This window comes from Populus alba, chromosome 6, assembly GCF_005239225.2.
Source record: "Populus alba chromosome 6, ASM523922v2, whole genome shotgun sequence".
NCBI classification, from domain to species: domain Eukaryota; kingdom Viridiplantae; phylum Streptophyta; class Magnoliopsida; order Malpighiales; family Salicaceae; genus Populus; species Populus alba.
The window spans coordinates 22,015,049-22,032,846 of record NC_133289.1 but is presented as its reverse complement, the minus strand read 5'-3'; the positions used below and the strand labels follow the sequence as shown (position 1 = coordinate 22,032,846).

Here is a 17,798-nt window from a genome sequence, read left to right as displayed (position 1 = left end):
CTTATTTAAAACGAATGTAAGCTCCTTCATTCTCCCTTATTCATGAGCTTTAGCAAAGTGACCCTTTGTTGCAGTATCTATTTGTTATATAGATGGAAAAATTATATTATTTTATTTCTAAAAATGTGTCAAACAAGACATGACAACTAGTCTATTTTTCTAGAGAAGGACCAAGGATATCCCATCTTTTATTTGCAGATGATGTCATGCTATTTACGAAAGCAAGTACATCCCAAATGAAACTCATGATCAACGTGCTTTTGAGTTTTTGCAATGCATCTGGTTCAAGAGTCAATTTTGATAAATCTAGAATTATATATTCTAGAAACATGGTCTTCACCTTTTGAATTGGTATATTATTTATCACCCTATAAAGTTTCGTAGATTGGGATTAAGGGACACTTCATCTATGAACATTACTCTTCTAGGGAAATAAGCTTGGTATATGCCATATAATGGCAAGAAACTATGGGTTCAGCTTTATGGACACAAGTATCTAAATGTCAAAGACATGTGTAAGGCTTTTGTTCAGGCCTGTAGCTTTTTTTAGAGGGCATTGTATCTTTAAAGCATTTTCCTCCTTGCGAGATGGTTTTATAGACAAGCTTAGCAAGAGGGATGTCTCAATGTGTCATGATCTTTGGCTAAAAAAGGATATCATAGGCTTTTTAATTGATTACATGAATGCGATTGAAATCTGTAATATTAAGGAGCTTTAGTGCAATGGCTCTTAGGGTTCTAACATGCTTGCAACTACTATCCTGGATTATATCAAACATCGTATTTTAGTTATATCAATTTAGTTTTTTTGATACACCGAAGACTATGTTATTGGCATAACTAATATTGTTGGCATCTACTCTACTTAATTAACTTATTCTTGGTTGATCTTCAAGACTAATCAGTTGTATCATAATTCAAAATGGAGCTAGCTCTAGAAAATTCATACTCCAGAAAAGATTAAGATGCTAATCTGGACGGTCTTCCACAATTGTCTCCCAACAAATATGTTTTTATTCAGATGTCATCTAATTTTTAGTCTCTTATGTTATTGATACAACTAGGAGCAAGAGGATATCGTTCATTGCTTAAAAGACTATAGTTTTACGAGATAAATCTAAAGCAATTTAGGTATTACAAGCAACCACAAGTTTTAGGGTATATATATATATATGCAAGTGGGTTATGGATATGGTGTCAAATGATGTTGCAAATACATTCTTGGCGGGACTTTGGTGGATTTGGTGGCATCAAAACATATTAGCTTATGGTAACAATTAAAATAAAGATCATTGGTTGCTGCATCAAATTCATCTTCTTGCTTAAGAATGACATTCTACTTGGGAGAGTAAATATTTAGCTTGTAAGAATATAATCATGATAATATAGTAGTGTTTTGATCATGTCTTTGTTAATTTAAATGTGGATAACAGCTTTTTTGGCAATCCTGGATCTACTGGTTTTAGGGGCCTTGTGAGGACTTATGATGGGAATTGGGTTATAGGTTTTACAGGCTTTACAGGTCATGCTTCTATCTTACTTCCTTAGCTTCTTGCTTAAAGCATGGTTTGTTGGTTATTTAGAATTGGGGTTATTGACAAGTCTTATGTAATTCAAATTCTGTGGAAGGTTTAAGACTTGTTCGAGAGGACAACATTTAGTGCCATCATTTTGGAGCTATTATCTTGAATATTAAAGAGCTATTAGCTAGGGACTGGGAGGTCATTCTTCAACACACCCTAAGAGAAGCTAATTCATGTGCAGATTACCTTACTAGAATGGGTGCTTAGTGAATGGTTGAGTTCAGGGTTTTGGATCACCCCTCTATAGGGATGTTCCATCTTTTAGCTGACACTATGGGCTCTGTCTATCATAAGGGAGGCTAGTTCTTTCTATTCCCTTCCATTGTACCAAAAAATACAATAGATTAAATAAAGTAACAATTGAGTCTTCCTTACTCTATTCGAAGTTCACCAAGTCAATTTTTTTAATGCAATTCAAAAATATGTTATTAACATTGGCCCTACCATAATACTTGTGTCTATCCTTATATGGCCTTAATCTTGTGTCGAACAAAGCTAATTGTCAATCCATTAAGTTTACAACTTAAGCTTATATCAAATTAAATGTCTGTTTGGGAGTGTTGTAATGGTTGATTTTTAAAATATTTTTTTTCTTGAAAATGCATCAAAATAATATTTTAAAAATAATCATTTGACATCAACATATTAAAACAATCAAAAGAAATTAAAGCTAAAAAAATTTAGAAATTTTCAAAAGCGCGGTTGGACTACAATGCTAAATGGCCACTAAGAAAAAATAGCATGAATTAATATATAATTAATCACATTATTTAATTAATTTTAGGGATTGGTTGAGTATATATATAATGAACATTCAACTTGGATTGGATTGCTAATAATAGGAAAAGGTGATCTTAGTTTCTTATTTATTGGAGTACTAATCTTGTTAGCCAAAAAGGTTAGACAAAACAAAAAATATAGGTAGGTCATCATAGTTTACAAATCGGTGAAGTGGTTAAATATACAAAATGGATGAAGATTTTGATGATCTTAGAGTGTTGTCCATAACATCACTCAAACACTGAGTCAATATATTTCTAATAAATGGTAAATAAAAAGAAATAAAAGGGGAACAAAAGAGAGATTATAAAAGATATTTCAAGTTACTAGTTATTAGCGAGCCTATCTTAAATAATGATTTGGACCTTTTAAAGTAAGAGGTGATTTTCTAAGGATTTCTTAATTAAGCACAAATGGGCTCTATTTGTTATGTATTTAATAATTTCTTGATAGATGAATAATAAAAACATAAACATATTTTGTTAAAGAAATGAGATAAAAATTTAAAAATAAATTTCTATATTTTCAAATCTAGAGGTATAAAAGGAATATGTTCTCTTTGTTTTTAATATCTATATCTTTTCTATCCTAAAATAATAATGAAATTTAAAAATATTAGCTCAGATCGTAAATAAATTTATTTTCTATATTATTTTAGGGAGGTTACAAAAATAAATATTCTTAATACATTAATTTAGATATGTATGGTTAGAGCATTTGAACACTAATCTATACAACACCATGAATTGAATATGAGAATTTATGTTTTTTTAATGATAGAGCACATAATATTTTAACAACAAAGTAAATGATTTGTTTAACACAAGCACTTAATGAGTCTAATCTTTTCAAATTTGCATAGTTTATCAAGAAGGAAAGTAAACATTCTTAGCAAAAATACTTAAAAATATACCACCAACTTTAGAAGTTTAATCTGAATTATAATTGAGTTTGCTCTTCACGACTCATCTCATATTTAAATTCTTGCGGTTTAGAAACAAATTATCTCAAAATTAAATAAATTTATTTTATATTTTAGTTTTTATTAACTTAATCAAACAGATTTTTGTCTATATTCCAGTTCAGATATTCTCGTTAAATAAAAATTCAAAGGCAAATCCCTTTATAATATGATGAACTAATAAATAACTCATAATCTATGCGCGGTTAGGATTGGAGAGAGAAAGAAAGACCATCCCCTTGTTTTTAATCCACTTTCACCCTTTAATTCTTCGTGTGGAAAATTTCTCACCGGAGAAGAAATCTTTGGCCCTTGAAAATCTCGTGTGGCTTTAGGTCCAAGATCATATTCTCAGATTTTTAATTAAATAAAGTATTTTGGGATTTGTTTCCAACTTGTGACCCAATTAATATTATTGTTAGCCTCGAAAGTACTAACATTCCATTACTTTATAACATACTTTTTCAAATAATTTTTTTAATTCCAAATCATTTTAACTCAAAAATTTAACTAAATTATCGGATAAAACTTTAATCATTTTATTATTAATAAATAAACCAAGATTTATTTAACATAGTTAATCATTGAAATTTAAAGTTAATGATGATATAGAATATGTATGCTATAAACTGTATACCAAGTGGCTGATAAATAAATAAAAAATCAATAGAATAATTCATGGAAAGCACAATTCCATGATCATTCCTAGCTAATATTATGACTAGTTAATAATATTCCATTGTTTCCATAAAGAAAGGAGATGGAACAGCATGGAATGAATTCTCTTTCAATATATATATATATATATATATATATATATATATATATATATATATGATAAATTTCACTGGGGATCAAGAAATCAACATCTGAGAGGGGGGGGGGGGGGAGGTAGTTAAATAACCACCTACATTGTCATGTCTCCGGGGGTGGTGGCCCTCCATCCGTCCCAAGGCTGCCACCCATTTGAGTGTAGCTCCTCTCATTGATATTTCCTCTGACCAAGTTGAAGCCCAGCTAGTGGTTACACATCTGTGCTCAGATTGCTTTCTGCAATCAGATCAGGAAATTATTAGTTCTTAATAATTGTACGTTAAAGTTTGAACCTTACAAGTTTCAACAGTGATGCTGTTTGCACCAAAGGAACATCCAACATGGCTAGAAATTAGAGGGTAGGCTAATTAGCGTGTAATCAACATGCCTATTAAGTATATATTGAACCTTGATTTGCCTCCGCTTATCAATTTGTTTGGTTATATTTAAACCTATATTGCTATTAATTAATTAACACACTCTTTGCTCGTAATTACCTGTTTGGAACCACTGTAATTTATGTTTTTGAATGTTTTTTATAGGTAAACTTATTTTGAAAATACACTAGATTAATATTTTTTTTATCATTTTTTATGATTTTAAAATGTAGTGTTAAAAATAAAAAAATAAATTGAGAAAAATCATTTTAATATATTTTCAAATAAAAAATACTTTTAAAAAGTATCACACGTCATAATAATTAAATGATATATCTATAATGATATATAAATGACTATTTAGAGCAGGAAAACACTATTTTTAATTTAAGACATTTTTTTTAAAAAAAATCAATAATTAAAATATACTAATAAGTGGAGCGCTACTGCTACGAGCTATCCTCGTAGATTCAATTTTCAGTTTTCGTCATCATCCTCATAAAATTAATATAAACATGAACTTTCAATATGAATTTCAAATTCAAGCTGCTAAGATGACATTGGGATTAGTTTGGTACAAGTTAAATATGCATTAATGAATAGTTATGTTATCTTTAGAACCATAAAATATAAAATATATAGTACAGATATGGTGGGAATTTTTTCAAATATAAAAGCAATGCAATATGAGCGTGATATTTCTACTTGAAAAATTTAGGTTTGCTGACCTACCTTCCCACACACACACATATATAAACCTTAGCACCCATAATTTGTTTATATATATATAAAGATTAATTAGTCACGTTGGTACGAAAAAGGAAACTTCCGTTGTTTATTTCTTTTGACACGATCTTCAATTAATTAAATTAACAAAGAAGCAATGGGCTGATTTGGTGGTTTATTTGGGCGTGGTGCTGCCACATAGAATTCATGGCCTTCGTCAACTCCTTAATACAAATAATATTAACAATAATAATAACACTAATTTTTTTTTATCATCTTGTTATTATAAGCACAATAGTGCTGTTACCACTACCACTAAGAAGTTAAATTAATCTTATTTTTATTATATCTTGGGATATATTTTTATTAATAACAATAGCTATAAGATTAGACACATGATAAACCCAGCTCAAGATTTAGATTTTAAAAGATTAACCTAACCTTTGAGTGTTTTTTTCTTTAAAAAATTTATTAATTTCACCCGAGTTAAGTACCGAGCCAACAAGTCATTGAATTGACTCATCAAACATGCAATTAAATCATTTTTGATAAATTAGAATTTATCTCTCTCAATTTTTCTAAAAGTAAATCCATTTATTAACAAAATCTATGCTTCGATCAAGGATTATTTTACTCATTAATTATCGTAGTAGTATGGAGCCATCAAAGCTAGATATACAGAATAGTATTCGCCAACGTCATCGTTCTCGCAAGGCATATGGCTACAGCTTAGAGGTAATTGTGTATGTAGTCTCACGGTTGTATACGTAGCAGCAGGTAGCTTGACCACCGCAATATCATCAGAAATGTTGCTCCGATTATGTATATATAATCTGAAGTCAATTCAAAGTTGAGATAGTTGATTTTCTAATGGATGACTTTTTTCTCGATGGAAATTCTGATACTATGAGTACGTCCACTTGAAATTTGAGGCACATCATAATTACTCGAATCAAACACACATGAATGGAAATCTTAGATTTTCACTTCAGTATGTTTTTCACTTTTTGCTGGCCTCAGGCAGCCCTACATGTCCGTCCATGATTACACCTTTGCCGCATAGTTCATCGTGGAAGACATCTTGGTTACAATTCACACTCCACACAAAGCCCAAGTTGGTCCTTGGTCCAACCCATTGCCAACCCACAGAATTACATCACTTCCATCTACAACATGGCTAGATTCAACATGGAAATCACAGTGCCTATAGCTAGCTAGCCAGGAGGAGCAACCTTCTAGACTAGTGGCTCTTAATTAATTAAACTAATCCTAAATACTATCGTGACTGGTTTAAGACATGATTTGTCGAGGAAGTGAAGTGCTTCAAGGATCTTCACTTGTGTTTTACTAATCCATACCCAATAGCATCTCCCATTCTCTCCGATGACAAGTGGAGTGACGTCGATGGATCTCTATTTTAAGTTCACTCACACACACATATATAAAGATCATTCTTGAAGCATAGCTAAAGCCCGATGTATATTGTGTTGGTAAATGTTAATTAAATATTTCGTACTCTATAGTCGATGCATATAAATATATCCCCACTAGTATAACCACACTTTACCACTCAAGCCCTCTCTCATATTTAAGTTGTAATTCTATGAACAAAAGGAATATATATATAGACATATCACCATCTCTCTCACACTCTCTCTCTCCCTCCCTCCCTCTCCCCCCCATTCTCTCTTTCTCCCTCACATTCATTGCTGAATGCTGATTTGCCCCGTAGTTCATTGCTCATCTTCCGGATTTAACCACCATTGAACAACACCACACAACACAGAGATTTTCAAAAAAACAAAACGAAAACCTATTCTCATAAGTGGATAAGTCCTCTTAATCCACTCCAATATTTAAGGAATCCCCTCACAAGACCCTCACAAAGCCTACTCTCCCTTTAGATAAGAGAGAAATTCATCACTAAATCTCGGCTTAATCTTTCAACTTAGTCCCCCACTTACTCTCTCCTCAATCAACAAGCAATTACACGTTTTATTGCCTAATGGCTTCTCTTCATTTTGCCCTTTCTCCTGAGCTCAACAACCAAACCAGCTTTGACTTGTATTAGTAGTAGCTAATACAGTTAATCAGTGTGTTGATAACCCTTTTTTTTTTTTTTTCAACCACACTCGTATATTTTACTCAGTTCTTGCACTGTTCATGGAATACTTGAGAGAAATAGAGGGCAAACAAGCTCATGATCCTCTTTTTGACAAAATCATGAATAAATCTTCACGTCGTGTTTTTGTCCCTGGTCCAGTTATTGTTGGCGCTGGTCCTTCTGGCCTTGCCGTGGCAGCTTGTCTCAAAGATAAAGGTTTCCCGAGTATGGTACTAGAGAGATCTAGCTGTATAGCATCTTTGTGGCAGTTAAAGACTTATGATCGCCTACGCCTTCACTTACCGAAACAATTCTGTGAGCTTCCTCTCATGGGGTTCCCTAGTGAATTTCCAACTTACCCTACTAAGCAACAATTTATTCAATATTTAGAGACGTATGCACGCAAGTTTGAGATTAGACCACGGTTCAATGAGACTGTGTTACATGCCGAATATGATAAAGTTATTGGGTTTTGGCGCGTGAAGACTGTTGGGAAAAAGTTAGAGGAGACTGAGTACATATGCCGGTGGTTGGTGGCGGCGACCGGAGAGAATGCGGAGGCAGTGGTGCCAAAGATTGATGGAATGGAAGAATTTGGAGGGGATATTCGGCATACAAGTCGTTACAAAAGTGGAGAGGAGTTTAGATGCAAAAAGGTTTTGGTGGTGGGGTGTGGGAATTCAGGAATGGAAGTTTGTTTGGATCTCTGCAATCATAGCGCTAAGCCTTCACTTGTTGTTAGAGATACAGTAAGTATACTCATCTTAATCAAGCATCGTCCTCTCTCTCTCTCTCTCTCTCTCTCTCTCTCTCTCTCTCTCTCTCTCTAAAACCTTGTAGCAAAAAATTTTAAGCCTTTGCCCAGTCCAATTAATTCCGCATGTTTTTTATGAGGAAAAAGGACTGGTTTTTCCTTCGAGGAGCCTTTGGAGAATTTCTATTCTAAAGTCCTGATGGGGAGAAAAGCTAGTTTTGATTATTCAACAATAAGATACACTGTTTTTCTTTTCTTTTCTTTTTGGAAAATTCAATTCGAACATTCAAATCCCTGGTTTTGGAAATGTTTGCAAAATGTTTTTTTTTTTTAATTTATAAAATAAAACCCATTCAAAACTTTTGCTATCTTGGCATGTATTTGAGGCTCCTAGGAGTTTTAGAACAATTTCCAATTGGCTGGGTGTGCACAGTGACTTCAAGCTCCAACAGCTTTCTTCTTGTTATTTTTTTTGTTTTGTAACATGATCAAAGAAGAAAAAAATAGGGATATGTAGATTTAAATACAAAAAAAAAAAAAAATGATCTTTCACTTTCTTGGGATTCCCAAGCATGCGCAACATTGGTCAGAGTCGTAGGATCTTACATATATTGTCATAATCATACATCTCCCTTTTTTATGCTCCCATGATTAATTTTATTTATCTCTGTAAAGACCTCCAGGCATGCATGTTCAGTTATGGCCTGGCATGAATTAGCCCATATTTACACACCCCTAGGGCAACCAGAGGGGGCTCACCAAGATCAACTCAAGCTCTTTTTTAGTCATTCTTTAAGCCTTTTGAGTTGTGGTAGTAATAACTTGTCTTTTAATTTTCTGAGGGATGGTTTTTGTTTTGAATGAAGGTGCATGTTCTGCCTCGAGAGATGCTAGGCAAATCAACTTTCGGGTTGTCCATGTGGTTGCTCAAGTGGCTGCCCATGCGCCTTGTCGACCGGTTCCTGCTGATAGTGTCGAGGCTAATGCTCGGTGATACGGCACGATTGGGATTGGACCGGCCGGGATTGGGTCCCCTCGAACTCAAGAACATGTCCGGGAAGACCCCAGTTTTAGATGTTGGGACACTGGCCAAGATCAAAAGTGGAGACGTTAAGGTACTTTCACAATTATATCACGTATCATATAGTGTGTGTGTATCACATCACTTTTCATTTTGCACTCTCTGGCACCATATGTATGTTTTGAAATGGATCCTACTGTGCCAAACAATCGTACCGTTTGCTTTTCTTGATTTCATTGGTTGTGTCGCGTAATTCTAACTCCCTTTTGATTTATTTTCTTCAATTTTTCATCTTTTTGAAGGAAAAAGAAGAAGATGGAACCCCACTTTTTAATTTCCCCTTCCTAGCAAGTTCCCATTTGTTTAGTGACTCTAAGAAATTATATTCTTGCCCTAAATTTCCTGAATTTCCCTTTGTTGTTTTAGGTATGTCCAGGAATTAAGAAGCTAAGACGTCATACCGTTGAGTTTCTTGATGGGAAAATCGAGAATTTTGATGCTATTATTTTAGCAACGGGCTACAAAAGTAACGTGCCATTTTGGCTAAAGGTAACTCTTCTTCTTCTTTTTTCCCTTCATTTCCTTTGTTATCCAAGCTTCTTGATTCTTGAGGATATATATGTTAATATTTTTGCACCAAGTTGATGATCAAAAGGCTAAAGAAAAAGAGCATAGGGGTTTTAATTTTTAATTTTATTTTATTTTTTGAATTGTCAGGAAGGAGACATGTTCTCGGAGAAAGATGGGTTTCCTAAAAGACCATTTCCAAATGGATGGAGAGGAGAGTGTGGGCTATATGCAGTGGGGTTCACTAAACGTGGAATATTAGGAGCTTCAATGGATGCTAAAAGAATAGCCGAAGACATTGAACGGTGTAGGGATGAAGAAGCGGCACCGTATGATCATCATCACCGGTCAGTACTGTTGTTGAAATCATCATCATCATCACCATCACCATGAAGTTTTTCCTGTTTTGAGTTAGATTTATAGAGGATGTTGATTGAAGAACTATAGCCTTTGAGGCGTTTTTTGGGTGGTATATGCCAATAGACACAACATGGTGATGGTGCCAAACTCGACATATCATCCTCCAATAGTGGAGAAACTAAAAGGGTTTACACAGGAGGGGGAAACCCTTATCTTGTCAAGATGACACCATCCAAATTAAGCCCGGCTGGGGAATTGGAGGGGTCTGAGAGTGAAAGAAGGTTGGTGTAACTGTGTTGTTTCTTGGGGGGACCTCAGCTATATGATCGATCATCATGTACAGCTTGTACAATACATTTTTTCTCTGATTAGGTATGACTCTTAGAGAGGGAAAAGGATGAAGAAGGTGGTAGCTAGATTGCTTGGCACTTGTTTGCTTAGGTGCTGATATGATTGCGCTTAACCTTTGTTTTGATCTTCCATCGCTGGGTTTGGGATGATGAGACTGTTTAACCCTCTGAAGTTTTTCTCTGATGTAGCCCTTAATTTTGCATGCTTCGTTTCTAGGCTTTGTTTTGGGATGGATGTATGTCATGGTGACTTTCAACAGGAGGCATTGATGACTTCTAATGAAATCCTTACATATATATTCTTGGATTTTGAATTTCCTGTGCAAGGAATTATCTTAATTTCTCCTCTTCTTTTTCCTTTTTTGTGACTTCTGCTATAATCTTGATTTTCATAATGTAGCAGCAAGCAGCTAGCAGGACCACCACCTTTCTTCAGAACCTGTATGTGCGCAATCAGAAGTCCTCAGAATCCTATTAAATACTGCTTCAATTTGGCTCTCAAATTAGAACCATCTAAATTAATATAATTAGAGATATACATTGCTTAATTTTACACAATCTGAGCTCTCTGTGCAAATTAGTGTCTCCACAAACCATGGAAGCACCACGAAAGATCATGACCTCTCTTTTTTCCCAACAAGTAAGTGGGTAACCTGAAATGGGCAAGCAGATGTGATATCCTTCGAATCTTCCTAGTGATCTTAAAGCAATGTGGACGCTCTTGATAGCCATTACAGTTTTCATCAACCTTAAAAAGTTAAAATGGATTAATATCAGGTGGGACTGAAGGTTCTCTGACCCACAAATATAAAGGAAACTATCAGAAGAAAAGTTGTAAGCATAGATTTCTCGACTTTAGCTACATGTTGCCATAAGATATGGCATCGGTAATTAGTGTGTCTGATTCTTACAGAATATGACAGCTGCTGGACATGGCAGCAGACATAAAATTACCCGGTGACAACCAATTAACCTGGAAATTAAAATCAACTATAGTACTCCAATCTTTGTTAATTTAATAGGTAGATTGTAATATATATACATATAAAATCTACTCCTAAAACATCTTCAATATTTGTCTTGGTTATATCTAATTATTTCCATTTCCTAACATCCAAATTATTTTTAAGCAATAAAATACAAATTCTTAAAAAGATATGTAATTAATATATACACACTTAACTATTTTTACCTCTCCTAAAATTATGTTCAGAATCCACAAGTAATCGGATCAAATCTTTTCTGGATTATCCATCGCTATAGCATCCAAAGACTCGCTCATCAGATCTCCCGATGAACAGGAAAAAAAGAAATGCTTGTAAAAAATCGAAGAAGAAATCCAGAAAAGATTTGATTTTCCGTTAAGACTTAAAATAAGTATAATAGGAAATGATTCAATGGAACCCCATACTTTTTTTAGGATCTAGCTAGTTAAATCCCATTATCCCAAATTAAGAGGAATGAAAACAGCTCCAAAATTCCCATCACTATCTATATACGATCACTTAACATTATTTTCTTGATTTGTGCTTTTTGGTAATATTGTTGTTATGTGGAAGAGGGTTGTGTCCGAAGTCATTATTGTGCCATGTCTTTTTTCCTCAAATTGGCCTTTACTTTTTTTCCCATCGATCGATCCCAAGTGTAAGAAGTATGAACAGAGGGGCAAAAGACTTTGAAGTTTCTTCATGAATGAAGAAGCTGCTTGTTTTATTCAACTAGCGAATAGCAAATCTCGACCTGATTATGGTCAAATGCTCCTAATTCTCTCTCCCTCGTTTTGCTTGTGTTTTAAATAAAAATATATATAAATTCCCTTTTCAATAACTAGTAATTAATTAGTTGTGAGAACAAGAACAATTAATTAATCACGTTACAATCACAAAACTCGGCATGCATATATGTCATTAAACTAGGAGTTCTAGCTCTTCTTGGTTTTTTTTTTTTTTTTTTTCAAATCTCATGTTTTAAGATTTTAATGCAAGAGAGGAGAATGGACTGTTTCTGCTCTTAATTAAAGCTTTTGTAAATTTATACTATCCTATACTTATTAATATTAGATATTTAACACCATCTTCAGCCAAAAGTTACTATTTTTACTTAAGATCGTGGACCATGAAATTTGGCTCCTCTTTCCTCTTATGTTTCTCTTTGTTTTTTCCTATCTTTTTTGTAACGCATTCATTTTACTTTTCTTCTAAATAATTTGTTTATATATATATATATATATGCGCTCATGGCATACGAGCTTGGTTTTGACAATATGTGTATAATTACATGGAAGAGGGTAGTTGGGATTTTTAAGAAAGTAGGTGGTAGGGTTTATTCCGACCGCATAGTGTTGTTGATGAGCATAGGCACATAATATTAAATCGAATCATGAGGACACTACGACACTAGTAACAATGATGAGGAGGAGGAAGGATCAACATCAAAGGGGGGCCATTATTTCTCCTGCAAATTCCATTTAAGGGCATGCGAGGGAGGGTAGCCCTTAGCAGGGACTCCTTGCATGGCCCATGAGATCCAATTGCCTATCTACATTGGACCCCTTTGGGCCTTTATTACCCCCGTAAACTGTCCTTTCTACCCCTCTCTTTGTTCTTGGAATTATTTTGCAACTAGTTTAATAAAAAAATAGCGATCTTTTTGACTGCCCAATCAACTCTCACATCTAAAGTTAGATTGGTTTTTTTGCTTGCTTTTTTAGCACCCCGCAAAGATAATGCTTGAAGCCTTTAGGACCCATTGAGCACCGTACTAATCTTGAGCTTCTATAGTCTTGTTGTTGATATGGGAAAAGATTTTCTTAGTCTTTTAGCCAATATTGTGAGTTTTAGAATGTCCTTTTGTAGATTCAATGCACCCTTTTCTCCTCCAATTACCTTGGAATGAAAATGATTGTTTAAGCTTCTGAAGAAGAGGGCAAAAAAAAGAAGGTCTAAGGCTTGTTTGGGAACTCGGAAATACCATTTATTAGCATGATTTCGAGCCCCAATCGATGGACAAATCACCATGAATTCAAGCACCGTTTTTACTAGATGAGCCTTGAACTTTTATAAAATCATTAACACCCATTGGTAATTGCGTTTAAGGACGAACTATGGATGAAAAAACATGCCGGTAGTTATTTATTTGTTGCCAAAAAAAATACTTACAGAATTCCAAAGGAATTCTTAAAAAGTTGGGAAGACATTTAAAAAAAAAAAAAAAAACAGAGAAATGATACTGTACGTATTGCTAAATTATTCACTGATGGATCGATCCATTCCGTCGTTATAGTTGAGCTAATAAAATAAAAGGAAAAGAAAATCAAAATTCCATACTAAAAGTCTAAAACCATCAGAATTTGGAATTGAAATATTAAAAATATTTTATAGATAAATAAGAACTTAATCTATTAATCAGAATTATGTTTGAACTAAAAATTATTTTAATTTAAATTTAATAACCAAAGTATCTATCTTGAAGTTTTTTCAATATTTATTCACTAGGTGTCTTTCTTTAAAAAAACATGCAACCATTATGTTGTATAGGGATTACATTTTGGACAGAACTTAGTGTCGCATGAGACAATTAAGTAAAAATTTATTTATACATGAAAATACCGTAAGAAGAAGCAAGCATAGAAATATTTGAAATATGGTAATATAATGTATTAAATAATTTTATTATTTATTAATCTCACCCTATGACACTACTATCTGTCATAGGTAGAGGATTAGTGAATAAAAAAGTTGTTAATATGCGACATTACTATGAGGAAAAATAATATTAAAATATTTTGAATACAATAATGTAATGTATATTAAATAATTTTATTATTTAATAACCTTATTCTATGACACTACTCAATTATGATACATGTATCATAGATATAGATCAATGAATAATAAAATTATTGATATGCAACAAAATTACATATCAAACTATTAAAACACAACATAACAAAGTCAAAAATAACATCAACACAACCATGAAAAAACAACATCAACACACCATATAACAACTAAAAAGAACAAATAATAAACGACGTTCACTCACATATGACATAACAATTTAAAAATAACATCAACATAGATAAAAAAAAAAAAAATGATCATCATAACGAATCAAAAACATTACATCTTAAAAACCACATTAACACATCAATACCATATCAAGACCAGACTATTATACCTCAGATAAACTTATTGCAACTCAATATTCCCAACCTTACCACAGGGTATTGATTTTGACCTTATTTCATTTTAAAATAAATCTCTAACAACATCATACCCTCCAACTTGCCATATAATAGTGCAGACCCTAACACTTTAAAAATCCATAATCTTGTGCAATCAATTAAAAATCATCAGCAATAATCAATAATTTGTCATAAAAACTCAGAAATATCTTAAGAATAATTCAAATTTTCATTTGAGATTCAAAATCAACCTTTTAAAGTAGTTGAAGTCGATCGAAGTGATTGAAATGGCGGGAAATTGTGTTGGCATGTGTAGCTCACGCGTTGCCAACACTACTAGACTATTGCATATGGTTACACACATCGATGATGACTTGGTTGGATGCACAACTCCTTCCTCTTTCTTTCTATACTGGTGGTGAGATTCACTGGCACTTGTGGGAGGACTTTGAATTGCCTAAAATATCGAGTCTTATCTTCTTTCTCTTTTCTCTCTCTCTTGATTTTCTCTATCTACCAGTTTCTTTAACTTTCTAGCAAGTTTAGACAATGTTGGTTATGCGGGTTATAGGGAGTTAGTGGTTGGTGGTAGGTGGTTGGTCACATCATGGAGGAGATAATGGATTGCTGGCATGGTGACTGATATTGGTTTGGTTCAGCTAGGAAAAGAGAAGGCTAATGGAGTTGTTGGAGAGTCGTGGTTATCGTTAAAGATAGAGATTTGTTTATGATGTTAATCGAGGAAAGGGGGTTGGTGGCTAGAGTTGTTTTTCTATGGGTGAGATAAAAGGAGAGAGTGTTGTTGTGTTTTTCTTATTCCTTTTTTCTCTTTCTTTCTTTATTTTCTTTCTTTTTTCTTTATCTTTTTTTCCTTTTCACTCAAAATTTTCAAAATCATCCCCCTTTTCTCTTAATATTTTTTTTCTCCCTGAATGTTTTTTCGCTCTCACTTTTTTTCTTGAAAATGTTTTTCCCCTCCTTTTAATGTTTTCTTTACACGTTATTCTCTTTTTGTTTCTTAATTTTTCATTTTTTTTCTTCCCCTGTTTTTCTCTTCTCCCCTTTCTCAATTATCCATCCTTTTTTTATACGGCCTAATATTCTTTTTTATACGGCCTAATTTTGGATCCAAGTGAAAAAGTCTAGGTGAGTCAAAAATTCCAGGAGCACGGGTGTTGGGTATAAGCCATAAGTCTGGGACAAAAAAAGATTGTTTGAAAAAATACTTATAAATCTTGTTCCATTAATAAGAATCATATTATTATTATTGAAACTTAATTACTCAGACATGAATAACTCCCTTCTAATTATCATGATGAAATTATTAAAATAATTATTAATAATAGTAATATCATCAAAACAACAATAATAGCATCACCATTGCCATTATTGTTGCATAATTAACAAATTACTAAAAGATGACAATTGGCACGCTATAATTGTTGATGCCACACTCATTAAATTACAACAATAACAAGAGAATTGTGGAAGAAGAAGATAAATAATAGAATTGTGGAATGGCATGATTTATTAAATGCATTACACATGTATATATATATATATATACACACACACACTGAAGAACGAATATGCTAACAGAATGGTTAACAGATTGTCTGTACATTTTGGTTGCCTATATGTGTGGGAGTGTAACAAAATAGTTACATAGTAGTGTACTACTGGTTTTCAGTGTAAATTATGGTGTGTCTGTTAGATGTCATACTCATTAAATTGCAATATGATAATGCTAACCCCTAACCTTTATCTTTTAAAAAAAAAATTATCAAACACTCAATCACAAGTCATTTGTTAATATTTAATATTAATTATAGGACTCCAACCCCTAACCTTTATCTATAACAAAATATATAGCACCTTAATTTCATAGTGGTGACCACTTCAACCATGTTGTAATAATACGAATATTATGTTTTACTAACTACTAATTTATTAGTGGCCAATCCAACTCATGTGTGTTGTGATAATACATAACACAATTCATCCGTTCGCTAACTATAAATTACTAATAACAATTTTATAACTACCTAATTACTAAATTGCTAATAATACATTATTCTAGAAAAAAAAATATTAAATTAATATTTTTTAGTGCTTTTTATAATTTTGATGTGCTAATATTAAAAATAAAAAAAATATTTTAATATTAAAAAAAAAACACTTTAAAAAAATATACAAACTCATTTGATATTGTGGTAACAGTTATTTTTCAAAATGCTTTTCATTTAAAAATATATTAAAATAATATTTTTTATTTTTTTTAATATTTATTTTTTACTTCAATATATCAAAATCTTATGAAAATATCTAAGAAATCTTTTGATAATTTTTTTTAAAAAAATATTTTTAAAATATAAAAATAAATACGTAGATGAATATCATGGAAAACCCTAAAGCGGCAGTGGTCCAGCCATGGTGTGTGTGTTAATATCATCCACAGCCACAAGCAGACGATAGGCATATAATTTTTCACAATATTTCCTCTCCTAGCCCAGAGTACGGTACCCATGGTGCACATGGTCACTGATCTTGACCATCCAATTTGATTGGGCGGCTAGCCCTTGTGGTCCAACAACAAAAAATTGATGATGTCCTAACGGTTTGACATGGACCATTTTCCAGGCTTTTATGATTGACTTGCCAGGGTCGGTATCACAATCGGACGGTGGGGAGTTGTTTAGTCCATGGAAAAGTCATCCATCAGACAGTATAAATCCATTATTCCTTGGAATGTCTGTCACGACACTAGGGCAAGATGAGATCGAGCCATGTCTACACATTTGTAGCCCTCCATGTATGCCTATATTAATCCCATATTATCTTTTCCTTTAATGGCAGAGCATAGGCACTTGGGAAAAAAATTAAAAACAAGAAAAAAAAGAATCTGCTAAAAAAATAGAAAAGATAAATTGCATTAGATATACCTGTCCTGTTGTAATATTTGGAGATGTATATATCAAGATGTGATTGATGATAGCTAAAATGACTCATTCTACTCTAGTACCAATTAACTTCCAGATGATAGTTGAAATTGATTTATTTTTATATTTAAAATATAAATTATTATAGTGGGTATGTTTTTGCATTTAAAAGTATTTTTAATTATTTTATTATGATTTTGGATTGTTTTGTCAGTTCTTAATAATGTCTACAACAATATTAATATTTCAACCTATGATTAAGCACAAGAATTAGATT

General features: G+C 32.8%; 1 protein-coding gene across 1 annotated transcript; it reads left to right on the top strand.

Moving 5' to 3' along the window:
* The first annotated feature begins 6,811 nt into the window (after positions 1–6,811).
* LOC118053474 (indole-3-pyruvate monooxygenase YUCCA6) lies at positions 6,812–10,710 on the top strand. Its single transcript, XM_035064743.2, has 4 exons — positions 6,812–8,093; positions 8,965–9,213; positions 9,546–9,668; positions 9,837–10,710. Exons 1-4 carry the CDS (start codon positions 7,404–7,406, stop codon positions 10,077–10,079), a joined length of 1,305 nt encoding a protein of 434 aa, XP_034920634.1. The 5' UTR covers positions 6,812–7,403; the 3' UTR covers positions 10,080–10,710.
* Positions 10,711–17,798: the final 7,088 nt, after the last annotated feature.